The sequence below is a fragment of the Nymphaea colorata genome, chromosome 3 (genome assembly GCF_008831285.2).
Source record: "Nymphaea colorata isolate Beijing-Zhang1983 chromosome 3, ASM883128v2, whole genome shotgun sequence".
Lineage (NCBI taxonomy): Eukaryota > Viridiplantae > Streptophyta > Magnoliopsida > Nymphaeales > Nymphaeaceae > Nymphaea > Nymphaea colorata.
The window spans coordinates 17,561,155-17,585,474 of record NC_045140.1 but is presented as its reverse complement, the minus strand read 5'-3'; the positions used below and the strand labels follow the sequence as shown (position 1 = coordinate 17,585,474).

Here is a 24,320-nt window from a genome sequence, read left to right as displayed (position 1 = left end):
GGAGCGTAGGCTCCCGCCTTCCCAACCTGGGTGTCCTAGGGAAGGCTGAGTATCTCTCCTTGGAATTCACACATCCATGGATGAGTGCTCTACCGCTGCAGCGGATAGATGGATCCATACTGTTCTGGGCCACCACGGGGGTTGTCTCTCGGCTGTGGGCCGCCCGCGGTGTGCACGTGCCTGTGTTTGCACCCACAGGAACTGTAAATTCACTGATAGTAATGAAACTGCAATGTATGTGATTGAAATATATAGGATTGTTGTGCATGTGACTGTTGTGCTTATGAATGCAAGTGACATGTTGATGATGCCTTGCATGTGATTGAAATTATGTTATTGTAGCCATTGAGTGGCGTCTGCATGTCGTGTCTTGACACGACATAATGATAGATTGTTCTGATGTTTGTTTGTGTACTGAGCCCGACCTAAGAGGGCTTGGACTTTTCCTGGCTTGTTGCCATACTGCGAAGGCTAAGCCTTCAGTTGTTTCCTTTTTTTCAGGTTTTGGTGTACCCGGGGCAGCAGGCTGAGCAGATGGCTACACTCACGTCCTACTGGGGAGGTTTTGGGTTTTGTTTTGTTCTTGTAGTGCCGGCGCGTCGGGTTTTTGGTTTTTACTGATGCCTTGTTTTGATGAGGCATCGATGTTGTGATTTTGGGGCATTTTTGTCAAATGTACAATTGAATTGAAATGCTATATAATGGAAAGCTTGCCCCATTGTTTTGAATTGCTTGGCTCATTCCTTTTTGAACTATTGTGTAGTCACACCTCGATGTTGGATGTTAGAAAAAAAAAAATGTTCGAGTGTCAAAAAGGTCGGGGTGTGACAGTAAATGCCAGTACTATTTATGATTTTATACAAAGTTTGGGCCTTTACTTGAAATTCAGTTTAAGTAATCGAAGTTGGGTGTGCCGCTGCAGTTTGCAGAAAGCGCCTCAAGGCTTACCGTATTCATTTAACACAAAAAATTTGTTAAAAGAATGCTACCTCATGGACCAGAAAATAGAAGCACAGGAAAATATTAACACCTTCATGGTCTCCAGAAACAAAAGACCACCTGCAGACATAAATAACGGCAGATGAACGCAAATAATTTGAGAATATTTTACTGGAAGATGTATTGAACTGCAAGCTTGCATATTTACACATGCATCGAACATCCCGCGCTATACAAACTCTTTCCCAAGTTTATTTCCGTGCTACAAAAGGATGTTGTAAGCATACGTGAATACCTTTTATGCGTATAAGACCAGCAAGGTGGTTTGTCAGAAACTCTTACAGAACAAAAAAATACAACTCCTGCAAGAAGTTTCAGAATCAATGTTTCAAACTGTTCTCAACCAACACGCTTCCATCTTTTATTGAAGGGAAGGGCACCACGGCAGAATTAGCAGCCTGAGATGTCATAAGTGTTCCAGCAGAATTCTCATGCTTCGAATTTGCATACACCTGTGAAAGATCCATGTCATTGACCAAGCGAAGAATAAAAACAGAAGGGATGTCTGCACATGTTTTCCTACCATGGAAAGAACGCCTGGAATTGTGAATATTTCATCAGAACGTTACTGTCCTGACTTGGTAAAGCAATAGAAACATGCAGCAGGAGCAGTTTAATACATTTGTGAGGAAAAAAAGCTCCAGCAAGCTACTAACAAACCTCACATACACGTTACACATATAAATACGAAAAAATATACATATGTATATAATGTGTGTGTGTGGGTGTGCGCATGTGTTTACAGTTTAAACATATATATGCGCGGATAGAGAAGAGAGAATCATCTTGATCCTCATGTATCTCCATGCATGCCTTATGGTGGTGTGACTACATGGCATTACATGGAACTGTGAAAAGATGCATCGTTGAACAATTCAATAACCTGCTCCAAGACTTCTTCATCACTGATCATGTCGGTGCCTGTCAGAGTTTTTGCGAAGGAATTAGGCATGCCCTTTTGATAAAAGACCTCCAGTTCATCAAAATAAGGACAAGTCTTTGAATTACGTGGCCTCTTCCTGTTGCTCCCCTTTGTTTTCCTGAAGTACTTGTTAATGTTCTCCCATTTTTCTTTGCACCTTTTTGCACTACGATTGTAGCCCAATCTAGCCATACCAGCTGCTATGTCATCCCAAAGTCCACTTTTGGTTCCCGTCTCCTGAAATTTCAACCCTTTCCCCTTTCTGAGTTCAATCAATGCATGAACTTCAGAGCGTGGCCATCTGCCGCCAGAACCTGAAGTCAGACCTTTGCTCTCATGTGATTCTTCCATATCACTGTTAGCATTTACAAACTGGTGAATCATAGGTGGATCCAAATGGGATAATTTTATATCTCTGCTACATATTTTCTGCAAAGAGGAAATGATAGCAGCATATCGTAAATCAGCCAAGGACCTCGCTTGAGCAATTGCTTGACTCTCTCTATCAACCCTTGCCCTTTCCTCTTCTCTCCATGCTGCCTCTCTTGCCAACAAATCATTCTCCCTCTTCTCCAACATCTCAAGAAATCTGTGGTGCATGGCGTCCTGCTTTGCAATCACCTGCTTGAAGAAGTTCTCAAACAAAATGAGGAGGTTGGTGCTAGATTTGTAGTCTATCATATATTCAGGATCATCAGAACCACTGTCCGATGAGTCAGACAAATTACAGCAGGTGAGAAGGTCCAGGTTCTCAAATGGTAAGGCATCCCAATCTATAGTTGGATGGTAACCATAATCAGCATCTTGAGTTGAAATTGCACGTGGCCTTGCATTTTCAGACCCATTATTGTTCATAAAATCTTGGTTTATGTGATTGTTAATGTTGTTGGCCTCCAGAGCTTCAAGTTCATTAAAGAATCTATAACTTCTACCATCTCGGCGGCCCACTCTTCCTTCTTTGGTCCTTCTATAGTATTTGTAAATATTTTCAAATTTCTCTTTGCATTTCTTAGCATCCCTTTGATATCCAAATTCTGCAAGTTTCCTAAAACAATGTTATAAAGTCAAAATATCATAGTATGGACAATTTAACAAGAACTTATAACACAAAACCACCACTAAAATTGAGAAGAAGAAAAAAAAAATACACAAACCACAAGTCAGATCTTAACAAAATAATTGTGTGGTACCAAGAGAACAGCTTCTATGGCACAAATTCATGGAATGTCGAGCCTCGGAAAAGGAAGTACATGAAAAAAAAACAAACTGTGCAATTTATTCACAAGTGACAAAAACAAACGAAAGTCATAAGATCTGTGACCTCATAGATTGTCCAGATATATGACAACAAAAGGAAGGTGATAGACCAATGGCTTAGAGGTTTTCAATCTTTGTTTATCTAATCTTAAACTTGGTTTTGTCAATTAAGCATTATAATGTACAACATTTCATGCTGAATTCTGGATTGCTAGATGCAGGTCTGAACCACTTGCCTTGCTAAATTCGTAACAGCTCATCAGAGGCCTGTAACCCAAGTATGGGAATAGGAGTCTAATAGGCATTTCTCTGTTTCATTATCCTTAGTGGCATGTGCTGATGCCGATGATATCTTGCTGATGCCTATGTTGTCAAGGCACCCACCAGGCAGCGCCTAGCACCTAGGCTGGCCTAGGCAAAAAAGGTGACCATTTTTTTTATTTTTAGTTATATTAATATGTCAAGTTATTTTGATTAACTATTACTAATACTTGAAATGTGGAGAGCAGTAATATAACAAGCATGATCGACTTAAGCAATCAAAAATTAATTGTTGACTTCATTGAATATGTAAAATCAATAGAAGAAGTTTAACATTACCCATTAAATGTAATCTAATACAAGAAACCAAAAAAAAAACTAAATCTAATCTCTAGAAGAAAAAACGTAAATTTGCAAAAGGCTTTAATCCATCCATACTGAAAGACAGACATAATATAATAAAAAAGACTAACAGTACATAATAGTATACATATAAGTACACAACAGTAACAATGTGTATAAGTACATAACCATACTAATGCATACATATAAGTATAATGGGTATCACAATACAGCATATTATATAAGGCTAATAGTACATACATATAATAGGTTGATACAATACTCTATAATAGGTATAACAGACTGTACATGACAATATATACATATAACCAGTATAACAGCAGGTATTATATATAATAAAACAGATTAACAGCACATAACAGTTATAGCAGCAGCTATTATAACAGTATTATAACAAATGAGCAACACATATAACAGGTATTACAATACATGTAACAGGTATAGCAGCTGGTTAACAAAACAAACTAACAGTACATAATAGTATATACATATAAGTTTATAACAGGCATAACAAATTAACAATACATATAACAGGTATACGGTATCACAATACTATATTATCAATATAACGATACATAAAAATACGTAATCAATACAAAATAAAGTACATAACAATATATACTCAATTAAGAAACATTAATTGAAAGAGAAGGTGACTTTTCACTTTCCCATGGACTAGGCTTGTTGGCGCCTAAGCCATCCTAGGCGAGCCTAGGTGCCAGCACATATCCCGTCACCTAAGTGGTGGACTTAGGCGACGGGTGTGGACTTACACTTAGTCTATGCCTAGGCGAGACCTTGACAACATAGGCTGATGCCAAGACAAGCTTTATTGGATGTGTATTAACGATTGATGCTAAGCTGTGAATCATAAGTAGATGTTTCACTGTACACAGGAGACAGGGCTCCATGTTTTCTTTACTGGTTCAGTTGATACAGTTGTTTCAAAATCATGGACTGGTTTGTATTTCAAATGATTATCATCTGTTTCTAGGGGGTCATTCTTTATCCATTTACCTAGTAACTAGCATTTCCTCTATTTTTGCACTCTAATGTGAAAATGTACCTAAAGCATGCTGTCTTCAGAAAAAAAAAAAATTGTCTCCAAAAACAAAAATGTCTCCCAAAAAAAAAAAGCAAAAGATTCTCCAAACAAATGTCTTAACCAAATTCAGCTTCACTGTCTCTGTACACAATGGATGTTAGCATGTGAAGTTTTCATTGAGAAGATGTACGCATGAATCATACACCAACTTTTACACAACATGTCAACTATATCTCAAACCCATAATACGAAAGAAATCACAGCGACAATAGTTGAACTTAAAAGCAAAGAGAACTATCTCGTCCAATTTCCTCCTTTGAGTACTTCTCCACTGTCTTCCCAGTGTTGAAATTTCATAATCATGAAAGCAGAAACAACAATAACGTCAAAAAGATCATTGTTCCATCAACATTGCCACATAACTCACTAAACGACTCTCGTGCATGATGAGAAAATGAGAATAAAATTCGGTAATTAGTATATAGCGGCCCCGATTTTTTTCAAATGTTGTACGAACATGTATTTCTAGCTGCCCTAGCTTCAGCAAGAGCGCGAACAATGTAGAACACGTAAAGTTATCATCAGGACGACATTATGACAGGACGTACTGGTGCAATCCTTTTAAAGATCGCGAGAAAAGAAAAATTGCTCCGTTGACATATCGTGATTATTAATCGAATGCTCTGGAAGTCAAGTTCTTCCAACTACAGAAATATGAAGTACTTCAGATCGAAGGTCTTACCTATGTCCAACTAAAAAAAAAAAATCAAAACAGGGTTAAATATAACAATCTTCTAGCTACCGTGCTCCAAGATCACCCCCACAAACAACCCCCCTCATGCGCCACGTATGCCTGAAACCCAGATAAGATGAGAAACTGCATGCACATCCCAACTTAGGTCAAGTGTCTACGGATAAATGCCTATACGATAAAAAAAGAAGCCCTGGTGTTCCCGGTGCTTCCCACATGCATGAAAGATCTTTTATCTTGTATTCGGATATTTATTTGCATCGCCTTGTCCAGAAAAAACCCGGAAAATTTTGAGAAATTCAGTTCTCTTTCCAACAACTATCATGCAGAACTACCAACAAATTGTCGTTCCTGTACTTGTAAAGGGATGTATGAGGAAAACAAGAACCGATCTTACCTGGAAACTTCCTCCCAGAGTGGCCCTTTCAGATTAGAATCCCTAAACTCAGAGTCCATCTCCAAGCGAATCCTAAGCAACGCGGCCGTCTCTGCCTGCGGCCACCGATTTCTGGTGGTGCCGCCTTTGGTCAGCTCCTCGCCGCAGACGGGAGAAAGACTTTTCCGGCCACCGTCAGGCAGAACCTCCGTAGACGGATGCTGCGCCAAAGGACTTGTGTTTTCCTGCGGAGCGTCAGCCATACCTGACCGTGGCTGGTGGCTGACAGTTGACGGAATCGGGGCGACTCCCGCCGGAGAGAATTCAAACGGGGGCTCCATCCTCTCTTTCTCTCCCCTCCCTCTCCCTCTCCCTTGTAACTGTTCCTTCTCCTTTTACCGTTTAAGCCGGCGGATAGCTATGAAAAGAGGATACGTCCAACATCTGCGGTAAAAACTAACATTTGTATTAAAAAGTTTATCAAAGTAAAAAAAAAATAGCACCGTTAAATCAAGCCATCCGAGTCAAAATAGCGAGTCGGACCGATTTTGAAACACTGCTCCGGACACAGTACCGAGACGGCTAAAGTCACCTTGACTAGCTAACTTGGTCACTTGGGCAGGTTAACTCCGAAATTATTATATGATTTATCACATTATAAAGCGGCATATAAATGTATATTGCATATACTGATTGATATATCATGAAACTCATGTGGATTAGCACATCCTTAAAGATTATCCAGGACTTGAGGTAGAACCAATGATTTTTAACCCCGCCTATAAAGATATAATGAAGACATAAAAGTTGTATTTTGAATGCACGCCACGGGCTCGTTTGTGTGGGCAACTGCCTATACAACATTCACACACAAAGTAATGTAATTTTTCTTGTGACATTATATGGCTTGACTTTTTCAAGTATATTTGGCCCGCGCGGCACCGAAGGTTTTTTAAGGTTTCAACCATCTTATGTATAAGCAAGTTGCGATTATTCTTCTTTCTTATCTCCCTCATGATGTACGGGTTTTCTAAGATTAATACATTACGAGCTTTTTCTATACATTTTGTTACGGGTTTTCTAAGATTAATACATTACGAGCTTTTTCTATGCATTTTGTTTTCTCAAATGATCTTTGCGCCTCTTTCGATAGTTAAGACCGACGGCAATTAGGCTCTTGTCGTGTTATAGTGATCATTAGCAATAACCTAGACTTAAGATATTACAAATATGGGATAAAAACACCCAAATCCACAAACAATTATGTCAATTTGAGAAGCACCCATAACAAGAGAGGAACAACGAGAAGGATATAGGGAGAAAGAGACATGGGGCAAGCGACTAGCGGATCGGTAGTACTAGTAGAGACAGGCTTTAGTGGTCATGTGACATTAGGAATACTTTGCGAGTGTTTAATGAAACTGTTTTGAAATTGAGATAAATTTATAGAAATATCGAAGTAGATTCATAAAATATTCACATAATAATTCTAATAAAAACGGCTCCTCAAGGGCCAAATTGATTGTAAATTGTATCATGATTGATGCAACTCTCTAGCATGGTAGCAACCTAATAGTGTGACATTTTGACACTATTAATATCCAGCAAAAATAAACAAAATGAAATAGAGATATTCATATAAACAGATGCCTAAACCATTAAATGGTGATAGGAGCAAACCCTTCTTCTTCGGCCAAAGGAGGAAAAACAAATAAACGAATAAATAGAGTTGATAATCCAAACAAATAAATAGAGTTGATAATTCAACCCTTGGGACATGGAAATGATGAAAGGCTCCACTTGACTATCATGGGCTGTCACCTTGTGCATCAAAAACATGGAGAGTAGCCATTGCTTCGTGATGCACGCTTGTTTGGCATTGATAGGGATTTTAATGTATCAAATTTGAATCGAATATCAAATCAAACTATTATGAAAGATCAAACATGGAAAAAAAAAAAACAAAATCAGCTCAAGAAGTCATATAATCGAAATTGGTATTAAATAAATAATTTATATATAATACCCTTGTTTTTTGTCAGTTTAAAATTCAGATTCGAATCCATATATCATATTCGGATCAGATACAAATTGTGAAATTAGATTCTATATTCATATTAAGTTATTTGCTTGGTTGAAAAACTATGTGCATGCGTGGGCATAGACAATTGCAAGCTTAAATGTGATAGGTGTCCACACAAGCTCACATGTGACTCTATCATTATCATTGTATTTGCCAATGGATACTTATTGCATCTACATCGAACTAAAAAGCACAAGGAGGTGTAATGGCTCGGTGATATGAGGCTTGTACACCTTGAATGACATGTATTGACCAATATATCAAGAAAATGCTGTTATTTATTCAAAAATATTGAAAAAAAATCTGAGAAAACACCACACGGATGGTGCTTCTGAAATGAGAAAGCAACCTTCTACGGCATCGAAGTTCAAGAATAACTGTTCAATTGGTTTTATCGGAGAAAAACTATGAACACATTTTTAAAAGAGCAAACTTACTTTGCTAAATAGATGACTATGATAATTTATGATTAGAAGTGGACTTACATATGGGTGAATTTGGAAAACCCCTTAAGAAATGAAAACCTTTTGAAAATCTGTACACACTCACCCGCTTATATATGTGTGTGTGTGTGTTTTTCTCAGCCCCTCTCACCTGAGTCCTGGAGTTTGTAGGAATACTGTTACTTGTGAGTTGTGGTGAGACGTCTGCTCTCCTTTCTTGTCACACAAACCTAACAAGAAACCAAGAGGGAGAGTGAGAGAGATTCTCAAAGGAGGGGGAGATCAAACATTCAAAACGCAGAGGGGGCATAGGAAAAAAGGAAAGGAAGAAACTCTGGTTCATTGTTCTATTGCTTAATCTTGGGCGTTTCCTTCTGCATATCTACCCTTGCAATAAGATCCCCAGGTGGTCTAGCGTAAGAAGGATCTCTTCCTTCGCGACCATGTCTTTGGGATACGCGGAGAAGCTTTCCTATAGAGAGGACGTCGGCAGCGTTGGGATGGCTGAGATTTTCGACTCACCAGAAGTGCTGCGGAAGAAGGTGAAGGCCACCTTTCTTCGCCTCCATTTGCTATATCTCTCTTTGTTGCATATTGGAATGATGGCGATGCATGGTTTCCTGGCTGGCATGTCGGAATATCTTCTCTGTTCGTTTTATGTAGTGCATGAACAATTTTCTTGAGCAGTCTCTGAGATGTCCGAGTTTGTCTATATTGTCGCTCCGATAATCTGATTAATCTGTTGGTAGTGAACCCGACTTGATTGGTAATAGAAATAATCTGTTTCTTGTCCAGGAGAATTAGATACATTTTTAGAAGCTGTGCTGGTTTTCTTTCCGTAGATGTAAGCATGTATCAAGATAGTTAATTTGGACACATGGTTAAAAAGTTTGCTATCTGTAGATAAAAACATGTAACAATAATGATGTTGATGTTGCGTGTGAAGGTGCTTTTATGTTGGTTTATAACCATTTTCAGTTGGCAAGTTGTTGTGGATGCTATGGTTTCTCCAGGTACAATCAAACTGGGGATTCTCATCTTGCCATTTGACTGAAGTTAGCTATATTTCACCAATGCAGCTAAAGATTAGAAGTTAAATGGTATTAATGCTAATAGAAAGGACTATTCATGGTGGTTTACGGGCCAAACGAGTCTTGCTACAAAGGCCTCAAAGTGATTATAAGTGTGTAAATCTTTGTAAATGCTAAACCGTTTGTACGTTGTTCATTCATTGTATGTTTTGGTGGTGACTCGGGTGACCTATTGTATTGTTGAAATTGACGTTAAAAGCATAGTCAAGGAGATTAAATGCGCCAGAGCGAAAGTTGACAGAGACATCTGGGAAATTGCAAAAATTCATTCTCTCGTATATGTGTTAAGTCATGACATTATTATGAGCAAAGGGGGAGAGAATTAATTTCACTTAAGGCTAGTTGCTTTTTAGTGGTTCCGTGTTCAAGATACCGACCAAACTAATAGTTGACTTGCAATATCCTCTTTGATAAGTGTCTGGTTGTGCTCTCTGCCAGAATCTTGTGAACCCATGGAACTAGATTTATCATGTATCATAATCTAACCTCCCAGAATCCATTGCACACTTCTTTTATCTTCTTCTGTTTTTCATGTTTGTCCTTCATAAAGTGCGAAAAGAACATTCAATCTTTCTCTGTGGAAAGTTCATCTAAATTGCCAGTAAATGTGTCTGTCGTTTAGTGGCTTCCTTAGATAGTCGTGGGGGCATAAGAATAAGAAAAAAGTAAAAACATGGATGGGTTTGTCTTATAACAGTGGGCTTCTGTTAAAGGATGCAGTCTATTTATGTGTTTCCACAGAACTTAGGTGAACTTCCTCCGTTGTTGCCTAAAAATATGAAGAATAATAGTAAAACATTGGTCCCACAAATCATTGTATTTAAAACACAAACTAAGTTTTTACGACTCCAACATCTATGATGTCCACTACATTTTTAGAAGGTTGTGCTAGTTCTGCAGTTATGTAATTATTTGTTGATAGCTATAGTATATATTTCATGGTGTTCACCCCAGATATGTTTAATTGATAAAAAAACTCATATGAGTTAATTAAAATGCCTACATTTATGTTGTTCCTTGGCGTTTTCCTTTTTTTCTGGGTCAAGTATATAATTGACGGTGTTTGCCCCAACTATGTTTCATTAACTATGTGATTAAGAGCGAGAGAGAGAATGCCCAGACACTGTCTTTTATAATAATTTTGCACTTGTCAAATTAATCTAATTTAATTGCTTTAATCGAGAAACATCTTAAAACTTACTATTTTGATACTTAGGTCTGTTTTGTAAGCAATCAAGAACTGAATGGATCATATTCTGCCAAAAGCTTGGTGGCCAGAAATCTTTCCTTTTTTCTTCGTGAAATTTATTCAATCGAAAACATGTTCATAAAGGGTAAGAAATATTAAACATGTATATGTGTATGGATTAAGTCAGAATCATGCCAAAGTACGTTTCCCAGGACTGGAGTTGACTGGGATGCAAAATATCTGCGATCTATCAATCATTCTATATATATGTATCTATGTGTGTACCACAATTATGGTTTTTGACTTTTTTCCAACATCAGATCAATAATGAAATGGTAAAAGTAGGCATGCAAATGTGTGTATTATATTTATATATGTTGCATTCCAAGAGACTTTTCTATCTAAAAATGGGTTGTGTAAGCATATCCCAATTCTACATCTTCAATGTGGCTGGGTTGTGGTTCCTAGACATTGTCTAGATTGAAAATTTTTATCTTTTTCTTGGATTTGTATTTGGATAGTGTTCTTTGTGGTCTTTATTCCATTACTTGTATGAATCTTAGCTCCAGATTTCCCAAATCTATTGGCTTGGTTTCTTCTCTTACTCGTCTACTTACTATACTAATTTCTACATCTTTAATGTTCGGGAACAGATCGAAGAACTTGCAATGTTGATACAAAAGGTCAGAGCTTGCCAGTTGTTTGATTTGAGACCTCAAAACAGGTTTCCACATGCTACTCAGGAGAAGGGTTGCTCATTTCTTATTGTGTATACGTGCAGAGTAAGCATTTGGTTGCATTCACTGGAGCAGGTATATCAACTTCCAGTGGTATTCCTGATTTCCGTGGTCCCGAGGGAATTTGGACTCTTCAGGTAATGTCATCCTCTGTGGAATATGAGCATCTCAAGATGTTATATGATGACACCAAAGAGTGCATCCATACTTGAGCTATGTGTGTGTGTGTGTGTTGTGCATGTGGTGTGTGTGCATCTATATGTAACCAGCATTTTTTGCTGGTTATGACTAGCTTTTCTTCCAGATATCCATAAAAGGAAAAGGTTGGGTTCAATTTGAGTCTTTTGCTGACTGCTTACTACCAAGACTGATGGAGAGACTTGCATGACTACAATATCAAGTAGTGTTTTTCGTAAGTTAAGGATTTGTTCTTGTGTAGAGCACAGTGAACAATTATCCTTTTTTTATTGAATTTAATGTTTTCTATGTTTATGCACACTTTCTCACATGTATATATTCTTATAAGATGGCACATCTCTATAATACAAGGAATTGAATTTCTTCTCATGTTTCCTGTGATACAACATGATTCATTTGTGTAGCATGAGTTTGCACTGACCAATTGCTGCTATATTTGGATCCATGTCCAATATGGTTAATGGCAGTTAACCATATTTAACATGGTTAGCTTCGTAGCAGAGTTGCTTACTTTATGATCTTATTGGAAGTAAGAATGAAATAAGTCAAAATGGCACTGTTCCATCTCATTGCATCTAATATTTATTTTCTCCTTGGTAATACGTTTTTCTCTTTCTCACTTTAGTATAGGTTCTTCCTATGTGGCACTATGGTCAGAACAGCTGCCTCGCCTCCCTAAACTCAAACCTCGTGTCGAGGACTGCCTATGAGCTTAGGCAATCGCCGGGTTCTGGGCAGTTAGACTTTGCATACTTGTTTAAATATTTTAATGTTTCAAAAACACTAAACCTATGTGACTTGACTACTTTCTTTAGTGATATTTATTTTCCTTCATTAGTATCTATTTTTTTAAATTAGTATTGCAATCTTTGATGTGTTGTCGAAGTTTTTCAACATATAGGAAGTATAAAACTGAAATATTGTTTTATTGTTTCCCAATTGTCGAGAATATATTAATTTATATTGAAATCATTTATCTGCTTAGCAGAAATTTATGCACAATCTTTCATAACGTCCTTAAATGTGGAAACAGTGTCACCTCTTTCCTTCTCAATAAGGGGGCACTAATTGAACTTTCTTGTGCATCCAATCTACTGATCTTGAAGGTTCATGCTTACAACACACTATTCTGGCTGTTACTTTGTGGAAATCTTGGGTATCCTTACCTTGCTCACCAAGAAAGTCTCCCATTTTCTTACCAAAGGGCAATTGACTAGCATGGTAATAAATGCATATTTAGAAAGCAACCACAAAGGGCTGGTGAAAATGCTTCTTTCCTTATACACTGCTAGATATTCAGAAGATAAATTTGAGTTAGCAAAGTTTTTTATATATATCACTGAGACACTTTAGAATTGTGACAAGGCCAAAATATTACCATTTTCGACAAATTATTCCTAACAAGTTTGTTTGGAAACAGTAATAATTTATAGTGTAAATGTTCTGGAATTCTACATGCAGCGTGAAGGAAAGGTGCTGCCGGAAGCATCACTACCATTTCATCGTGCAATGCCAAGTCTAACTCATATGGCTTTAGTGGAGCTGGAAAAGGCTGGAGTTTTAAAGTTTGTTATTAGTCAAGTATGTATTGTTTGATATGTTTGTCTTACTTTTGAGATGCACATTTTCTTTACTATGCATTGCTCGGCTTTCTTTTTGGTCATTGAGGATTCTAAAAGTGATGTGGCCAAAAATTTACAAAAGTTTAATAAGATCTAAGCTTTTTGAAATTTGTTAATTGGAAACCACCTGAACATTTATTCAATTTATGTAGAGTCGTAGACTGCTGCTGTGCTGCAAGCTGGTCCTGGTTTTTCTTTAGCATTAAAAAGTTTTTGTGTGTTGACTAGTGTTTGCCACTAATACAACAGCTCATGTGTTGGGTCTGGATTAGACATACTGAAAGTGGCCGATGCTTACATGAACTGCCAATATCCAGTGCAATGCAGCGTTATAAAATCTATCCATGTGTTGTATCCAGAAGTTTCAAGACCTGGTCCTTACAAAATCAAGCACGTTGAGCACATCTGTGAGATCATTTATCAAAAATAAAATGGAAAAAGATCCTCAAATGTTCCAGTTGGTGCTGCAATCATAGAATGGAGTCCCCATCTGAGGTCATATATGAAAAGATAAAATGACTTAGTACCATGTACATTTTCCAAACTTTGAACAGTTCTTGGCTGAGTCTCTCTCACTAAAAAGACTAGTGACAGCTTGGGCCCAGATCAGTTTCAGATGATGTCATATAAAAATTGATAAAATGACTTAGTAGTTAGTACCATAAACTTGTTCCAGATGAGTAGTTATTGGCTAATTGCTAATAAAAAGCTTGGTGGCAGCTTAGGCCTACAGTTGCATTGAATTTGGGGATGCAAATGTTAGGTGCTTTGTCATTTTTGGCTGTACCATATGGAATCCAATTCCCACGGAACTTAGTTGTCCTGATTTGAAACTGTTCACATCCCTAACTGGAAGTGGTCTGCAGAGCCTAAGTATGTATACACAACAAGATCCATGTTCTTAAAAGATCACAAAAGCTAAAATATCACGATATATTGTGAGATATTTTCCTTAGAAGAAGTTGCTTTCTTCATAATTTTAACCATGTGTATTTTTCCTTTTTTGTTTCTTCTATTTGTTTCTTTATATTTTTGCAAGAAAAATGTTAGAAAGCCTGTCATCTCATAGCATTTATTTGTTCTTTATATTTTTCTAGTTTTAAAACGTCCAATATATCTTCCCAAAGAAAACCACTTTTCTTAGAACACAGTAAAAAAGAAACACTTTGCCGAGAATCACATTGGTGACTGCCTCATGATCATGTTAACTAGGGTGAATGGTATTCTGTCTCGGGCTAGTTGCTCCAAAATATTCATCTTTTTCCTGGATAATTTTAAAGAAGAAAAGTATGCATTTTACTTCAATTTTTCTTTTGACAGAACATTGATAATCTCCATCTTCGATCTGGGATACCAAGAGAGAAGCTAGCTGAGTTGCATGGGAATTCATTTCGCGAACTTTGCCCCAAGTGTGGATTAGAGTATGGTTCCAGATGAGATCCATGAAATACCTTTAAAGTCTCAATTGCATTATGTATATAAGTATAGTTCATGGTTATACTCTCTTACTATAAGGTTTTTACACATAGTGACTCATCATTTGAAGTTTTTTGCTGTACATGTTCTTAAACCTTGAAGATATATTCGCGATTTTGAGGTGGAAACTATTGGAATGAGGAAAACTTCCCGCCGTTGCTCTGTTAAGAAGTGTGGGGGGAAATTAAGGGACACAGTTCTCGACTGGGAGGTAAGTTGCAAATATTGAGTGGAGAAACACAATTGAGCCATTTTTCCTTCCTTTTGGTTGTTATCTCCAAGGTTTGGTTGCCATTTAAGGGACACTGACAAAGTTGACTCAAGCACCTGGCTTGGATCTCAGTCCACCTTGAACACATGTTCTCATTCGTTGCGTGTTGCACCCTAGGCTTGAAGGTTGACAATGATTCCATTACCAACCATAGGCTTGATGTGGAACTGACCTAGATAGCTGGTCCAAGGTATATGGACCGACTTGGTGGACTGCTTGGGTTTGGCATCAACAAATATGAATAAGAACACATGGTAGTAATTGGGTTCAAGTACACAGACACATGTGCACACACACACATATCCATTGTCTTTTTTCAAGTTTTTTAAATATGGGACTATTTCCAAGGAATTCCTATACAAGATGTTACAATTTGGATTTAGCTCAAAATCTAGTAAGGTTTTGAGTCTTTTGACACAACTAAGGTTACCATTTTCAGTGGAGGGTGGATAGATTTGCCTGTTTTTATTGGATTCAGTACCATAGGTTCCTATTTCTTTTCTGAATGCAACACTAATTCCATACTGAGTTGTTCCTTCATGGACTTCTGAGAAAGATTCATTCTCAGGCTGCGCCACACTTAATTATATCCAACCTGCTTGTATTCCCAGTAAACCATAAGTGTTTTGACTGACCACGTCTCGATTGGGTTGTCCCAAGTGGTTCATCAAGACGATTAATGGAGATATATTTTGCAGCTCAGTGTAATGAATTTTAAGGGTTGTTTGAAACTTTGAAGAACAACGTTTGCTTCTTTTTTGTAATTTTCCTGTACAGTTCTTACGTTTTTTGTTGACTTTTTACAAAAACATGCTCAACTTTGGTGGTATAACAAAAACAGATTTTAAGTTTTGATTTATTTCATTTAAACACCTATTTTCATATTGATTTAGATAGTTAAATGAAAAAATTGAAACTGAAGCATGTTTTTGTGATACTATCAAAAACTTCAAAGTGTTTTTGTAAGACTTTCCTTTTTTTGGTTCCTTTCCAGAACGCTTTGCCCCCAGAAGAAATGAATCCAGCAACAAAGCACTGTAAAATGGCTGATTTGGTCTTGTGTTTGGGAACCAGGTACTATAATGTTCAATGAAGCGGGCTATTTTATGGTGCATCAATAGAATTTTCTTTCTTCCTGTGTTGCTTTATTTCATTCCCAGCCTTTTTAGATGATCTAGTGATCATTTTTCTATATGAAAAAAATGTGAAACTGGTTTTCTTTTTGCAGTCTGCAAATTACCCCTGCTTGCAACCTGCCTGTTAGATGTCTACGTGGTGGGGGAAAAATTGTTATTGTAAATCTTCAGGTATTGCTATGCGATAGCTATATTAGTTGCAATTCTTTGGTGTTCTGATCTGGATGCCAATCTCTTTCTCGAAAAACAGTTGCAACTGCATGTTAGCATCTAGAAAAACACTTCTAGTAAGAGCTAAGAAGGTTCTCTTCCAAAAGTTCTTAATGTTGTTTGCTATTGGAAATATTCCCAGAATAAACTGTTTGCAATGCAAATCTCTTGATGCCTCTGGTCCTATGTACAGTCATTTGTTGCAATTTGGTCTTCCTAATCTAATAATGGAATACAGTATCCATGAAGGATAGAATGAGTCTACATATAATAAGTTGCACCCTTTCTTTTGTTTCTAATAAATGTTTGAGCATGTGCATCTTTCTTGTCAATCTGTTCTTTCACATTTTCTTGTTCGTCAAGAACATAGTTACAAAAAACGTGTTCTTTTCGAAAAAAACGCAAGGAATTAAGTTGCTGTTTAAAACTTAAAAAAAACATGCTTTTTTTCTAAAAACATTAAAAACAAAAAAAAATGCGTGTTTAACGCATTTTTCACTTTTTTCATTTTTTTCATTTTTTTTCCATGCCAAACATTTTTTTTTTCATTTTGGATTTTTTATTTGTTGCAAATCTGCTTATCTTTTGATGTTTGTGTTATTATTTTCTCAATTATTTTATTTTTCCCCCATTTTTAGTTTTTTTTTATTTTAAAAATTTACCGTATTTTTTTCTGTTTTTTTCAAATATACCCAAGAAAAACCTCGCCGTTTAAAACTTCGAAACATTATTTGTAATTGTGGTCAAGAATGATCCTGTTTGTTGGATCATTTAGTGCAGACTTGAAAAAAACCACGGTCTGCAGTTTTTTAAGGTGGACATGAAATATTTGGGATCAGCGTAGAGCAAAATAAAGGCTGCATGTAAGCAGAACCTGAAAAACTTAAAGGTCAACTATGTCAGTTTCATGTTACAAGTTTCCATGTTACATGTCCTACCCTAAAATCTGCTGGCTTAATAAGTAGACATCAAGTGTTTATTTGAGTTGTCTGTTTGCATCTTGGGTTCGTTTTATGTAATTCCTTTCCCCCCTTTATAGAAATAAAAATGATGTTTAACAATTTAAGTAATAATTTTTTTCATTGCAGCCAACACCAAAGGATAAGAAAGCAGCTTTAGTGATCCATGGTCAGGTTGATAAGGTATTGACTATTGACATTCTGTTGGATAGATATCGTGAGTATCTTTACAATAAGTTATGCTACATCAAGGAATCCTATCTTGCAGTTTGCTAAGAAATGGATAAATATTTTTCTGTCGTATACCAAAAATGCTGTCAGATGTCTTTATACCTGGACTAGAAGAGCTTGTGGCAAAATGATGCTGTAGTGCAACATTTCTTTGATACCTATTTTAAACCTAGTGGAGCTTATATCTTGAAGATGGAGATTATTCTGTTGGATGCATAGAGAAAAAGCAAGAAATCTAGGAAAATTTGCAGTCATATTGCTGTTTTTTATTACCATGTTGGACAGGCATTGGCATTCTTAGGAATGAAAATCCCTTCCAGAAAAGAAAGCATGTAAGCAAGGGTTCAGAGTTGCCCGAAGATAAGAAACCAAATACTGATACCATGTACACTTTATAAGACCTACAAAATGCAGATTATTGGCCAAACCATGACTTTATTGGCTATCATGAGTATCACAATATCTAAGAAAATGGAATAGTTGAAAAAGTGAAAACATGTATACGATCTACATAATGGTGTTTCAGTTCATGTTGGTATCTGAAATAAACTTTTTGATGTTTTTTCTTTTTCCTGAGCAAGCTGAAGGCTATTAATTAAATTATGCATAAGTTCTATGAAATGAAACTATAGTAAGGAGTAAGGTTTTTCTTTCCTAGTTATTTCTACTTTCTAGTAAGTGGAATGGAAAAAACATAGACTTTTGACATCACAGGTTGAGCCTAAGCACATGCGTGCAGGTACGGCCATACAGGTTCGGACATGGGAGTTATAAAAAATTCGGGTGGAGGGGTATATATACATATCTCTCTCTCTCTCTCTGCATGTGTGTATGTGTGTGTGTGTGTATATATATATATATACACAGAAGGTGGATCCCCATGTACAGTGGGGATCCCCTCCACTAATATCAGCCTGATACATTGCATTGGGTGGCCGTTATCACATGTACTCCGATGGAAGGGACTGGATTCCTCTGGCTGGCCGGAGGAATCCAGCCCTCCTATATATATATACAAGCGCAGATATAATGTTATGGGTCCGCTATGGGCAAAACTTATATTTAATTATTTTGAAGGAAAAAAATATTCAGTAGGAGTTCAAAGATATAAGATATATTTGGAATATTTCAGCTGGAAAGCTGCAATTTTATAAAATTTGAGCCTATTTTTCTTATATAGGCAAGTTCTATGGGCATTCAAGAAAATTATAAAGAAAAAGAAGAAGGTTTGCAAGGTCGCCCCTCCTCTGTCTTAAGCAGTTTTCAACAGTTTCCAAGGGGGCGGTTTTGAGGAGTTTTCAGCAGTTCTCAATGGAGCAGTTTCTCCATGAATTTTAAGCAGCCTTTCCAGGAGTTTTCAGCAGCTTTAAAGATTTTTTTTTTTTTTTTTTTTTTTTTTGCAAAAAGGACAGCGACAGGTTTTCAAAAATATTCAAGAGCTGCGAAGGAGCTTTTACTTTTGGACAGAAGCAGCACATGATTCTTAACAGAAAAAAAAAAAAGTTATAATTTTGGATCGAGGCTGACCCAGGCCAAATCCACAATGTACCCACTTGGCCTGACACACCCATGTCAAGACATGAGTATTTCTGGGCAAGTCCTGTACCCATGTTACTTGGTCGAGCACTGTAGCACTTCATATATTATTCTAAATGCTATGGTTCATTTTCTTCTTGGGAATAGGGTGTTAAGTTGTAGTTGTTTACATTGATTTTGTTTTGATAATCAAAGTATCATTCATATTGTCGAGAATCTTGAGCTTCATTTGTGATAGATTAGCACTTTGTTGGGCTGCAGTATATGGAGGGTCCTGCCCCTACTTCATGGAGATGAAAATGGCTTGGATCTTGGATGGACGAATGCATTTAGTGTCATTTTGGATTTGGATGCAATACAGATAAAAATAGCAAAAAGTCCACCCAGATTTGAACCATTTTATCTCTACTATTTCATTGCCTCTTCTGGAAGATGAAATGTCCGATAGGCTTGTTAAGTTCAGTAGCACACCCATCTCCAATGTGGAAATTGAGCTTTACGAGCCTTCTGGTATTTATAAAACTGTGTACTTCATTTATATACTTTGTTTTTTGTTGTCCTAATGCTGTCATTTATCATCCTACGAGGCCATATTTCTGCTTCATTCATATTTGTATGACAAAGGTGAGGATCAAGTAGGAAGCCCTTTATATGTACTTAACGAAGGTGGTCATATTTCCTGGAATTTTCTTCCATGAATGTTTTCTTCTCCTTTACCCTAGGCTTCCTTAACTTTAGTGCTGCAGATTATGCTTTCTAGATTTATAACAGACACATGTTGGACAATACCAGTTTTAAGTTGCTAGATATCTTGTAAATGCTTTTTAAAGGTAATGTCGGTGCTGAGGAGTTCCTTACGAAAATAACTCTGGATTTTTTTATGTGATTACTGGCATTTGTGGGTGTTTATAGCATATGAACTTTTCAATTCTCTAGAGTTGCAATACTCAACCTTCCACAATCATGCAGTTAGAGTACTTTAATATATCTGACTAGATTAGCTGCAGATTATTGCAGGTGTTATGGATCTTCTTAATTTGCGGATCCCTCCGTATGTTCGTATTGATCGTTTTCAACTTTCCGTTTCTCAATCACCCAAAAGTAAGCCTATGTTTTCATTTTTTTGGGGTTTCTTTTTCTCTGCATTGTACTTGAAGTTTGATGGGGCTGGAAATTACATGCATTGGGGTGAGAAAAGTCGTATATTGTGCATCTTATCCAGGCTCAACCTGCAGTTGGAGTCTGAGTAGATTCATAGGCGGACTTAACACTTCCTGTTATGCCTATAGTGTTGCTGAATTATTGTGTGAATCTATACATATCTATATAAGGGGTGTAGAGGTTATTTCGTGCTGGAAGGTGTAATGGTCTTTCTCCATTTATTTTCCCTTTTCCAGATTATTTGAAGAATATTTTGTGAGTCCAAGAATTTCAGAATGATTAGATAGGACCAATTGACTGATTCACCGGCATGCTTCATGAGGCAGCGACCTTGTTCAAAATGGTCCCAATCATGCTGTGGATAACTTGCTTATACCATGTAAAAATAGCAAGGCATAAGCCACAATATAAGACTTATACCAAGATAAAATAACTCAAGCATAAAGGCTTCACATACAGAATTATATACACCAAAGAGGACTGAGCTAGTCAAGGTTTATTCTTGACTGAAACTGAACTACAATAAATTGCATAAACTATAAATATGTTTACACAATATAACACACACACACACACACACATATAGATACTTCTTTTTGAAAAAGGAAAATATAAAAGAAAAGAACGTGAAAATTGCAATGTTTTAAGAAAATGCCAACATGACAATATTGTGTTTACTTTTTGCTTTATATCTTAATTTTTTTCGAGTTTCTTTTCATTTTTTTCCAATCAATGTTTTGGTAAGAAAACAGCAGTAAATTTGAATTATTATCATATTCTATTATTTTTAATATATTTTTTTATCTTTTGAAATTCTGAGAGTTTCACGAGCAAAGCAAACTTCACAGTTCGTGCTTGAGAAAAAATTCTTCGGTAAAAATCCAAGGATAATATTCGTGACAATGATGTGTAGTATGAGTGTATGTACACCTGCACACTAACAACACACACACCTTAAGGCAACTTTTGTGAGTGACTAGGTTTTGCTGCCATGAATTACCTACTCCATTAAAGGCTTATGGTGACCCAGCTTTTATATGCTTCTAATTTGTTGAATCTTTATTTTTATCATCTGCTTAAGATGTTTCTTGCTTCTGGGGCAGACTGATACATTATTATGCAAATGCAGGGGGGAAATATATAAAGTGGACCATGAAGATTTTGAGTGTGGATGGAGAAAAGTTTCCGGTACCTTTTTTGAAGTCAGTTGAGGTATTATCAGCACTTCAATGCCAAAATTTTTATGTGAATGGTATAAAAAAACCATTGTCACAGAAAACCTGTTTTCTCGAAAAAAAAAACCCATTTTATGCTTCAAAAATAACTCAGCTCAAAAAAGCCGTCTTTTTGAAAACGATACTAAAATGAAAAAATGCCTAAAAACATAAAAAACATATTTTTTCATGTTTTTTGGCATTTTTTTCTCATTTCTTATTACTGCATTTTATTTTGGCATTTTTTTGCATTTTATTTTGAGGCTTGCTTTTTTTAATCTTTTAAAAATGTCCTGAGATTTCCCAAAATTTAAACTTTCCAGTATTATACCTGAGAAGAACATAGCCGTTTAAAACCTGTAAACAATATTTGTGGCCATGGTATGAAATGCATATCCAGTTGCATAACTGCTAAATTTTTCATCAATCTTTTTTTCCCAATGATAGGTGGCATTTCTCTGATAATTGCCTATTTATGAATTTGCTGTTTCTTACTGTATATTTATTTTTTACTCAATCATTATGGTTCTTGTCAAATGTTCTTTTGGCGTTCCAATTTCTGAGGTGCTGTGCAGATATGCTTTCCAGGAAGACCTGACATGAAAACTGCACTTCTATGTGATCAACCATTCTCATTAACGAGGTGCTAAAGTCATTCTTAACAATGCCTGTTAATATTATTGGTTTAAATGTTGATTGATTAGTGGTCTGAATTTTTTCATTACAACATCTTTCTTTGTCTTTTGCTTTGTTGTCCTTTTCAGAGAAACTGTCAAATCAAGGTCATTTAAGATGGCAATACAGCTTAATTTTGTTGAAGGCTGTGCGTGTTCATCCACAAAGATTGAGAGGACGGTAAATTTCCTGGTGAGAGCACTACTTATAAACTTAGTATCATTCTCTCTCTCTCTTCGGGTCAAACCAGAAAAGAGTGGAGCATGGGATGAACTGTCATCTTTCTAGTTCCTCCTTCAGAAGTTCTTTGGGCTACCAAGATTGTGTACAAGAATGATACCTCAACTGACCTTTTTTCATTTTAATTTTAGATCAGGGAGAGAGAGAGAGAGAGAGAGAGAGTGAGTGTATTTGACCTAGCTATTTAGAAATGTACGAGTGCCAGTCTTAGTGTCGAGAAGTGTTCAACATCAGCATCATACTTCTAGGAGTGTCACGTGACATAGTGAAACTACAATAAAATTGCCTCCATACTTGTGGTGGTTTTTTCTTATTTTAATTGGTTGCCAGACAGTAAAAGTCTCAGATTTTCTTCACTTGTAGATATAAGAAGGTCCATGTATGATTTTCGTTTTGAAGGTTAGGACCTGCATTCTCTTGTAGTAATACAGAAAATTCATGTAGTCAAAAGGGTGAACCTCTCGAACGGAGTAGAAGATTGAGTCTAAAAACTTATTTTCTTCACAGTACACAAGCTTTATGAGGCCCGCGTGATGCCATGCAGGATTCCGTTAAGAGTTACAGCTGTGAGAAGAGTTCTATTTTCCAACAGCTAAGGGACGCAGCACTTCAAGGTCTAGAATGTGGGAAGCATGCCATACTTGAAAAAAAGAAATCCTCAAATCCTAGCACGGAAACAACTCTACATGCCATTGTAACAAGCCTTTTAAGATATGATGAACCCCAGATGCTTCGGCAAAGTGGAGTTCCTGAAAGCAATGGAAGATGTCCCTTGAAGCAACATGAATCGTTGGTCCATCAGAAAGATGAGAGCCCCATAAACAGTTGCATGAGCCATGGGCCACAAGACCAAGCGGAGATGCCGAAGGAAGCTGAAGCCCCAAAAAGCAATGGTGTGAATTTAATGTCCCAGAGTCAGCTGGTAAATCTGGGAAAATTATGCAGAACTAGGAGTGTAGAGATTCTGAAACCAAATGAATCCTTAATCCTCAGGGAACCTAAAGTTACTGAGGCCAAGTTGAAGGTGGCGAAGAGAAACAGAACAGGTGTTAGTCGCAACCGTACTCCAAAGAAAGCAAAGACATGATGTTCTTTTGCTCTTCAGTTGATGCTCGTCTTCCTGTACTCTTTTTACCTTTCCGTGTCCTTTTCATAGTTCATTCTTTATGTTAGGTGTGGCCTTTAATAGCTTAAGTTCTAATTCTGTTGGTCGTCTTGAGAAAACTGGGTGAATTTTGTGTTTTTACACCCAGTGAAACAGTTGGATATTCCAGTTCGATTAGACCTACAGCTGTTTGTATATTCTCTTCCGATAAAAAGAAATACAAGTAGAATGCTCTATATTTCAGTGGAAATACACCTGAAACTGCTTATAAATTAATTCCCTTCTGGGTCTTTAAGGTCTGATAAACTGAGTGTGCATGATGCATCTAATGTACCACCATATAAAAGCATTGTGGACTGCTTACTATTCTGATGAAAAGCACATATATTTAACGTTTGTTTTGTAAAGTTTTATTCTTTAGATAAATGCAAAGATTCTAATGTATGATCCGTTGAAACTCGATGAAGGAATAGTTGCGGATGCTCATCGGTTGAGGAAGTTCCACCTTCTCCTGTTGTATCTTTCCCCTCATGCATGTGCACACAGGCACAAACACGTGTACTATTCAAAGCCTAAGATTACTTCTTGAATCATGCTCACAAATGTTAAAGTAAAATTTGTGTAGCTTTAAAGACCAATATTACAAAATTAGACTTCATGAGATGTCCATTTTTATGATAAGCCTTGGATTCAGATGTCATTGACAGTGGATGCCAGATGGGGACGCGTGCTGGTTCTGAGATCATTGCGTCGTAATACAAAGAACACC

General features: G+C 36.8%; 2 protein-coding genes across 3 annotated transcripts; one reads left to right on the top strand and one right to left on the bottom strand.

Moving 5' to 3' along the window:
• Positions 1-1,082: 1,082 nt before the first annotated feature.
• LOC116249810 (trihelix transcription factor DF1-like) lies at positions 1,083-6,355 on the bottom strand. 2 transcript variants are annotated; one of them, XM_031623084.2, is made up of 3 exons: positions 5,996-6,355; positions 1,883-2,966; positions 1,083-1,451 (listed from the first exon to the last, which is right to left on the bottom strand). In XM_031623084.2, the coding sequence occupies exons 1-3, from the start codon at positions 6,313-6,315 to the stop codon at positions 1,320-1,322; spliced, it is 1,536 nt and encodes a 511-aa protein (XP_031478944.1). In that variant the 5' UTR covers positions 6,316-6,355; the 3' UTR covers positions 1,083-1,319. The 2 variants fall into 2 exon arrangements, 1 of the variants encoding a protein (XP_031478944.1); XR_004171254.1 differs by having other exon boundaries at positions 1,327-1,451; positions 1,523-2,966.
• A 2,301-nt stretch (positions 6,356-8,656) lies between these two features.
• Positions 8,657-23,787, top strand: LOC116251268 (NAD-dependent protein deacetylase SRT1). The gene is made up of 14 exons (XM_031625434.2): positions 8,657-9,042; positions 11,434-11,463; positions 11,562-11,654; positions 13,177-13,296; positions 14,658-14,758; positions 14,916-15,024; positions 16,079-16,158; positions 16,313-16,391; positions 17,519-17,572; positions 20,164-20,257; positions 21,447-21,529; positions 22,107-22,174; positions 22,296-22,398; positions 22,991-23,787. The coding sequence occupies exons 1-14, from the start codon at positions 8,944-8,946 to the stop codon at positions 23,531-23,533; spliced, it is 1,656 nt and encodes a 551-aa protein (XP_031481294.1). The 5' UTR covers positions 8,657-8,943; the 3' UTR covers positions 23,534-23,787.
• The last annotated feature ends 533 nt before the right edge of the window (positions 23,788-24,320 follow it).

Bases quoted from the DNA above. Each gene is read 5' to 3' on its own strand.
- LOC116251268 (XM_031625434.2), top strand. From the start codon at position 8,944: ATGTCTTTGGGATACGCGGAGAAGCTTTCCTATAGAGAGGACGTCGGC. The intron at 11,655-13,176 runs GTAATGTCATCC...TTCTACATGCAG, and splicing joins AGGGAATTTGGACTCTTCAG to CGTGAAGGAAAGGTGCTGCC. The intron at 15,025-16,078 runs GTAAGTTGCAAA...GTTCCTTTCCAG, and splicing joins ACACAGTTCTCGACTGGGAG to AACGCTTTGCCCCCAGAAGA.
- LOC116249810 (XM_031623084.2), bottom strand. From the start codon at position 6,315: ATGGAGCCCCCGTTTGAATTCTCTCCGGCGGGAGTCGCCCCGATTCCG. The intron at 2,967-5,995 runs GTAAGATCGGTT...ACATTGTTTTAG, and splicing joins CTCTGGGAGGAAGTTTCCAG to GAAACTTGCAGAATTTGGAT. The intron at 1,452-1,882 runs GTTATTGAATTG...GATCTTTCACAG, and splicing joins ATGAAGAAGTCTTGGAGCAG to GTGTATGCAAATTCGAAGCA.